The sequence below is a fragment of the Coenobita brevimanus genome, chromosome 41 (assembly GCF_032717465.1).
Source record: "Coenobita brevimanus isolate Jiangsu-jjx chromosome 41, ASM3271746v2, whole genome shotgun sequence".
Lineage (NCBI taxonomy): Eukaryota > Metazoa > Arthropoda > Malacostraca > Decapoda > Coenobitidae > Coenobita > Coenobita brevimanus.
In genome coordinates this window covers 8,100,624-8,109,347 of record NC_136994.1, presented here as the reverse complement: position 1 = coordinate 8,109,347, position 8,724 = coordinate 8,100,624, and the positions used below count along the sequence as shown (strand labels likewise).

Sequence of the window (8,724 nt, the reverse complement as noted above, 5' to 3'; positions counted from 1 at the left end):
AAATGTCGGGACCAACTGCCTAGCCCCGGGCTCCTACACTTCTCATGGGGCAGTGTAGGATTGGATGGTGGATGGAAGGATGACACTTGTGATGAAAGGACTGAGCTTGTTGGCTGGGATTATGAACAGTGTGAATACCAGCACGCATATCTCAGTGCGTGAATATCCTTCACACTAACCTTGAGACTACATCTGATCCCTCTGGGTCCATGTCTGCCCTCCTTCTTCACCCTTTCTTACCTCCTCCCCTTCTCTTACCTCTTCACTTCGCTATTTGTAATCCTCATCATCATCATCATCCATTCCTTGTTCTCTCATCATGAACGTACAGTTACCGTCCATCACATTAAATGATTTACTGGGATACAGGATACCACATGGCTTGTCTCTCAGGATACTGTAGAGTCACTTCAAGGCAGTACATTATCGCGTGAGCGGATGGTACGCGCCCTCATCTACCACGCGTAAACAAGCATATATGCTGCCCTAATCTTCTCTGCAGAGCATCACATTCGGCCAAAATTAGTCTATGCTACCCAACAAATAACATTTTCATAATCGCTTTGATTCTTTATGACACTGCTGAACATTTACACATCTTTGACATATACTGTGAGTGTCTTGTGTCTCGTTATCATGCACTTTTACAACTGATTCCTTCTCGTAACTCATATTTGTTTTTGCAGGAAGACCAGGAGTCATGGTAATATTCTACTCTGTCCTTTAATTGTCCTTCATGAAAGCAAAAATGCATTTACAACATGGATTTGGTCGAAATGTAATTTCTGAATTTGCGTCTTGTCATTCCTTCCAAAGATATCAGTCGACAACCCCTATTTAAACCAGTCACTTCGACGATGTATTTTTCATAGTATTCCCGCAAACACCAGGCGATTTAATATATAGCCCCCAATATCTCCTTCAGTACAAGACTGTCCCCTGTGTGAAACGAATACTAAGGCCTTGTGACAACTTTATATTCCACATGATGCTAATGTCTGCAGTTATAATAGGAACAAAGTGGACGTAGAGCCTGTGATGATTACGTTTTCTGGCTTTTTATCATTTTTTTCCTTTTCAGGTGGCTTTACATTGAATGTCAAGCCAAATGGTTTCCTGTAAGCCAGGAAACCATTTACAGCACTGGATGGTAACCATATAACCAACTCGTATGTGTTCCCTGCGTGTCAGCAAGTGGGTTGGCGAAGGGTTAGTGCCCCTCCCTGTAAAACAACTAACTCAAAGACAAACGGCCACCCTTCATGGGATTTTGGCGTCTGGCTATAGATAGATAGATAGAGGCTTGTGTTCAGACGATGGCACTGGTGGTCTTCGCATTGAGGGATTTATCAACTGGAGACCTGTTGAATATCCATGCAGTGTGGAATTGCAATTGGTTTTGGAGATTTCGTAGCACATCCTCCTAAAAGATTCGCTTTGCACATTATACCTCAGTAATCTCTTGTCTGATACAGATACAAATTATAGCGATATTAAAACTATAAACACAGCGTTCGAGGGAATGGTGAGTTGTAATAGCCAAAATTAATTGCTAAGAAACCATATAAAATATTTCAGGGAGCTTCTATCCCTGTCCAATAACGACCACCCTTTCCAGAACACAAATACTCCCTCATAGAAGAAACTTAGATTTAATGCATATCGCCTAAACTGTCATTAAAGTAGACAGTTACTGTTAAGGTCCATTCTTTCCATAGAGTACGCCGAGTTCATTTCCTCGTATAATAATCCATACTATGACTCCAACTTGCTCTCGGTCTTCCTCTCCTTGTCCATCTACTATGCATTTCAGCGGCTGTGTTACCTCGATTTTCTGGGTTTTCTCGGTAACGAAGTGTTGGATCACTATTGTACTTTGCCACAGTTTATTTCACACCTAGCGCTAATTTCTGACTGCAAAGTGCATTACCAGAAGTGTATGAGTAAGCTACATACTCTTGACAGTTGAGAGAAATTCCCGATATCCAGAGACAGTATTCGGACACAGCCATCACTACGTCACTCCTTAGACCCCACCCCCCTCTCTCCCCCAACCTGTATGATCCCTCCTTCCTTCTATCACTCTGTACCCCCTCCCTCCCTCACCCTCCCCCCTTCTCTCTCTCTCTCTCTCTCTCTCTCTCTCTCTCTCTCTCTCTCTCTCTCTCTCTCTCTCTCTCTCATGGAATTCAATTAAATTAATTTCAACCTTGCACTAACCCACGAGATGTATATGGCTCTCCAACTGGTGCATGCATTAGCCATAAAACAATGAGGTGTGCGTAAATTGTCTTTCTTTGCCTTCATCTGGGCTATATACTCTTTGTAGCTCATGGATTAATTTCCATTTTGCCTTGTAGCCTCTACCCTAAAGTACGATTGGGGATGGGCGCCAGAGCAGTAACATGATGAATTCGAGATATTTTATAATTATTATTATTATTAGTAGTAGTAGTAGTAGTAGTAGTAGTAGTAATAGTAGTAGTAGTAATAGTAATAGTATTACCATTAGTATTGTTATTATTTTTATTATGAGTAATATTAATATTATTATTACTATTATTATTACTGTTATTAATATTATTATTAGTATTAGTATTATCTTTATTAGTATTATTGTGTATAATATATATCTATAAATCCTTTTTAGGACAGAAATGAAAACGGAAATTAATCCATGGGATACCTTTTTAAGAAAGAGAACTACAGGTTATATGGAAGAGTATTTCATAGTTCAAAATACACTGTGAGCGGAAGCGGATATATGATGAGGTGACAAGTGATGACAACATGAGTGCACAGCATAACCTTTCTTTTACTCCACGTCACTTTCCAAGAACAAGTCTTCCTCATCATCGCTGTCGAAGTTTATGATGACGGGATCTATGCTGTGGTGTATGTTGTCTGTGGCCCAGTACTCCTCCTCATAGCCTTGTGATCGGCGAACCGCACCTGCCCACACCTCTGCCGTTACACCCATTTTTGCCTCCTCCAGCCTGGCCTGCAAGTCTGCCCGAGTGAAGTGTTGTAAGGACGAGCGCACGTGTCTTTTCATGAGCCCCCATACTTGTTCAATGGCATTCAGTTCTGGATGGGCTGGTGGCAAGCGGACGACCTCATGACCCCACATTCGAATGGTGTTGTCGACGATGTATTGTGGCTGTGGACGGTTACGTTTGCATATGAGCAGGAGCTCAGGCCGTGTCGCGTGTGGCGGGAAGGGCAGCCTGTGTTTCTCCAACTATGTAATGAGGTCAGCTTTCCTGGTGGCAGTGGTTGGGCAACGACTCTCCTCCGTCTGCTGGCTGTGATATGGCGCATTGTCTAATACAAGCACAGATGGTTCAGCCAGCGAGGGCAGGAGCTGTGATGTCAGCCAACGAAGGAAGAGCTCCCAGTTAACCTCGCCGTGGTAGTCACCGCTGGTTGTCTTGGTGTGGTAGAACAGGAACGAATCCTCCGTAAAACCATCAGCGGTGCCGGCTGCAACTACCACAAAGCGGTCCCCTTCTCCGGGGGGCACGTGACGGCTGTACGTGGTGCTTGTGGCAGGTTGCGTTGTGTCCACCCACTTCATGCTGTGGTGCATCCTGGTGGTGAACCATGTCTCGTCAAAGTACACCACCTGCATCCCTCTCTCCCGGTGTTGCTTGAGTGCCCTGAGAGCATTAATCCGCCGGCATACAACGTCCAGGGACTCCTTCCTCACATACATAGTCCGCTTTGATGTCCTAAAGCGGAATCCCATATCGTGGAGGAGTCGCCACACCGACGTATCCGAGGTTGCCATCGGAATGATGCCGTCGATCATCAGCTCCTCCGTCAGGGAAGCAATAGTCATAACTTCTTTGGCGGCGAACTTTGAATGGACTTTGCGACGAATGGCCGCTACGGTGAAACTGTCGAATCCGGCCGGTGTTGTGGGAGGTGTTGCAGGTGGTGGTGGTGGTAGTGCCTGGGCCGTCCCTGCCTCGCAGTTGGTGATGCGATGCCGCCTTTCCACTGTCCTCACCGCGCGGACGCTCATGCCGACCGCATAGGCAACCCTGTCATACGGCCTGCTTGGTGATAGGTCAATATTACAACATCAGTGATATGTCTTTTACCTTTGGTGAAGTATTATCAGGGCTGGAGACAAAATTCACCTTGATCCATTACCACTTTAACAACGAAACCTTCGCAAAGAAAATGTTTAAATAAAACACACACACACACACACACACACACACACACACACACATGAAGGTGGCTTCTGTCTTTAACCCTTAAATTTCTTACACCACCCACCATATATGAAAATGCATGATGTGCTGTCTTATAACCAAGTGAATATCTTATATGGTGTATTATTGGATCATATGACAATTTCTTTACCCATGTTCGGGTATGTATAGATAGTTTATGCGTATCCGTTGATATGGAGCCCATCACTCATCAAGTTAGTGATGGAAATGAATGGGTTGCAGTAATATAGCTATAAACGACACGCACCTGTGCAAACTGAACCTCAGCCGATTGTCTCTCTGTTCCTTGGTAAACAAGGATAAAAGCCGCATGACAATGCCATTCCTGCAGCCACGGGGACAATGACGTAACTTATATGCCATACTGTTAATCCTTGGAGCCAACGTCCTGTATTTCTGGGGTATTACTGTAGAGTGCAGCCACAAACCCGTTTAACAAACCATGTAACTTCGCAACACCTCAAACTGCTCAGCTCCGGTAAACCATCTGTTTGCCATCATTCTCGCTCGTTATTACCCTCCACATTACCGTAACCAAGGCTTTACTTCCACATTATTTCACTTTACAAAAATGAAGCGTGCATGTTGGTATACCATATTTCTATATACTTCAGGAATACAGCATGCACCGTAAGTTATGAATCCAAGAGAGAGAGAGAGAGAGAGAGAAGGGGGGAGGTTGAGCGAGGGAGGGGGTAAAGAGTGATAGAAGGAAGGAGGGATCATACGGGTAGGGGGAGAGAGGTGGGTGGGGTCTAAGGAGTGACGTAGTGATGGCTGTGTCCGAATACTGTCTCTGGATATCGGGAATTTCTCTCAACTGTCAAGAGTATGTAGCTTACTCATACACTTCTGGTAATGCACTTTGCAGTCAGAAATTAGCGCTAGGTGTGAAATAAACTGTGGCAAAGTATAATAGTGATCCAACACTTCGTTACCGAGAAAACCCAGAAAATCGAGGTAACACAGCAGCTGAAATGCATAATAATTACCTTACACACTTACTGAACAGTCTTAGTCTTTCACTCTCCATTTGTTTCATGAGGCCGAACCACCTTTTTCTTTTTTTTTCCTTTTATGTTTTCCGACTTCAACTACTACAGTACTGTGCGTTCACATGCTTCACGAGTCATTTCATTTGTCGATCTGTTCCTCTGTGTCACTGTACTCTTACTTCAGAGGTAACTTGCTCCAACAGCCTCACTCCGAATGTGGTACCACGTTAAACTGGCCGGTCTGGGTGTGACAAGTCATCTTTACATTGTTGTCATACGTACAAATGACCTCCCATACAGCCTTGGCCATCTAAAAATATTTTTAGATGGCCTTGGTAGAGCCCAGTTTAGTTTTACATGTATCATATAATGGAAGACAAAAGTAGCGTTAGTCCGTGGTTTTGTCTGAATATTAACTGTATATTGTTAATTATTATGGTAACTCCTACCACGATTACACGATTAATTTTTGGTGGTTTACTTGCTTTAAACTCACCTATGTGTTGCTGATCTAATGCAAAGTCGGAATAAACCCTGGTGATGTCATAAGTTATCGATCAGTGAAGGTTAACGTATCCAAATTTCGTATGGGACGGGAAATTCAAACCATATTCAATCAGACGAAGATCATCACATTGTAATATTGGCATGCTCTATCTTTACCCTAGCGTCTTTTACATTCTCGTGTGATTAAAATTATTCACATCCATTAGAAATGTAATGCAGATTACGTAGGGAATGTTGTGTGATTCCGTTTTGCCCTTTATTAAAAAGATCACCAAATATTCATCTATGCCCCTGTAGTGTTCGAACATCTTGTTAGGTGACAGTGGCATAGTACGACGCTCCACCATATTTCATAATAATTACGTGTTACGAGAGGACGATTAGCAAGTTTATTGGTGAAAATAAATGTGTTAGATTAGTACTGAAGCTGGAACGATTTCACTGCATTTCAAGTCGGCAAACATGTTAGCAAGAGAGAGTGAGAGGGGGAGGGTGGGGGATGATGAGGCACCGTGTTATGTATTTCAAATAGGCTTATATGCTCCAGTCGGGAACACAAGGATATGCACAGCTATGCGATATTTCTCTTAGCCATCGCATGAGTATTAGAATCTACGCAAATGGTCTGACTCACCATCTGGGACAAGCGGTAGCCCATGTTACTGCTACCAACTGTCCTTCTGATACACCGAAACACGCACATAAATGTCTGTCTTCCGTCGGATTTTTTCACCTGATTTGAATACACGAGTTTTGTCTTTCATGTCTGCGTTTGACTGGCTAGATTTTCATTTATGCACAGTACGTAAAGCTAATGGTACTGCCACAGAATCAGCTGTTTTATTAATGTGTGAGAGGGAAGAGACAGGGTGGGGGAGGGCAAAGGTATGGAAGAGAAGAAGGCTTACGATTAATCCCAGTCAAATGCACTGGTGCCAGTAAGGCATACAATCAGTTTTAGGTACTGTACAACGCAATCTTACTCTAAATTTAGAACACGATTCGTACTTTTTTTTTTTTTTTTTTTTTTTTACATTTCGGTACTGTACCTATTCGTACTGCTAGGTGAACAAGGACAAGAGGTAAATAAACTTCCTCCAAAAGCCTTATTGCCCGGGAACCGAGCTCGATGCTTCCAGATACGAGCTGGGTATGCTTTGACTGTACCACGGGCTCCTCTGGCACTGGAGAAAGAGAGTAAGAGGATGAGTGTGTAGCAAGTGGGAATAACGTGGTTGCCATACACAGAACTGTATGCATACTACTGTTTCTCATCACCCACACTAAACCCAGGGCTTCTCTTGTTATTCATATCCACCCATCCGCGTTCTACTCTGTTCCCGGTCACAGATCGATCTATGATCACTATAGGAGTATGCCCTTTATTACAAATACCATGTGAGGGTGTCGTCAGATGCTGTAGCACAGCTCGCATTCTATGACACAAATAGAACTAATAGGAAGTTTTAATTTGTTGATGTTTTCGGTATTTTCACGTGACCAGAGGGGCAGCGAAGGAGTCGAGGGGAAGAAAAAGGGCGAAGCAGGTTTACAGTTCGATCTTACGCTTACGGTTTCCATACACCTGATTCACTGCTCAGGCTTTGATATATTGTCTGAACGTATTACAGGCACATGATTATGTATCACTCTATTATAATGATGATTGGCAACCATACCACTCCCACTTACATCCCCTATTACATATCCTTCAACCCTCTTTCCCTTTTAACAAAGTTATGATACAAAATATTTCATGTCGACGAAGTTTGTCGTTTGCACATAAACACACTACACATTTGAGGAATAGACGTTTCGCCACGACCATACGGCTGTGGCCATTTTGCTCTCTGTATACATGAAAAATAACTGTTTATTATTTGTGAAACCGCATCAGATAAATACATCAGTATACATTTCAGTCAGATAATATAGTAGTGAACGGATGAATATAAAGGCCCTATGCATCCCGTGGGGTGCCACAGGAAATGATTGATTGATTGATGGTTGTTTAAGTCTCATCCCTTTTCTGTCCAACTCTCTAACGCAAGAGTTAACTTTAACTCGTAAAATTACCCGGGCGTGTTTTTATTTGTCGCGAGAATGCAAAATTTCACACTTACCTTGGCCATCTGATAAACTGTGTAAGGCCCCGCTTTTAAATTAATCTAAGCAAATAACTTTAATCAATGTTTTAGGCATTCTAATCGTTAAACGGTTATTGTAAACCTTATAATAAAAATAATCTATAATACTTCGTCACTTATGAATGCACTCGGACAATCAGTCAGCTGCCAGCTTTCAAAAGCTTAAGGCTCGTCTCTTCTTGGATTTACAGGTATATTAGTTACCCCCAAAGATCCTATATTAGTCACCCACAAACGATAAGGTTATGCGTACTCTCAATGGAGGGCGTGAGGGACGGCCAGAAAGTTGCCAACTCGTATTTTGGCCATTCATTTTTCTGTTGGCTGCGGCAGTCACTTTCCTATCCTATCATCATTTATATAGTCACTGATTAGAAACACGGATGGGGCTTCAGTTCATCACGTCTACCGATTCGTTTTCCAATCCTCACCTTCTGATTTCATGATTTTCATGATTTCATCTCCAGTTTTAGTGCGACATTGACTCCATCACCACAGATGCACATTGAACTTGTGGAAGGATATTTAGGTATGATGTACGCAAAGCATGGAAGTGAATATTGATGCTGAGTTGGTAATTTTGCCCGTAGTAGTGGTGATGTACGATGATGACTGTGAAAGTGATAAGAGTTTATCAGCATTAAGCTGACTGCACTTCTTGTAGCGGAAGATAGTGCGACAGGTGTGATGGTGCTGGTACTGCAAGTTGGTATTTCCGACTGCAACGGACGATGGGAGTGGCCGGGATTAGAATTCGTAGAGAAAGTGGGGTGAAGACAGTGATGATTATCTTGACCCAAGTTAAGTGATGACTATGATGATTCCTTGGAC

The 8,724-nt window shown here is 42.9% G+C and overlaps 1 protein-coding gene across 1 annotated transcript; it reads right to left on the bottom strand.

Moving 5' to 3' along the window:
- Positions 1-3,241: 3,241 nt before the first annotated feature.
- On the bottom strand, positions 3,242-4,027 carry LOC145397478 (uncharacterized). The gene has a single exon (XM_080270532.1). It carries the CDS (start codon positions 4,025-4,027, stop codon positions 3,242-3,244), a length of 786 nt encoding a protein of 261 aa, XP_080126658.1.
- Between the last annotated feature and the right edge of the window lie 4,697 nt (positions 4,028-8,724).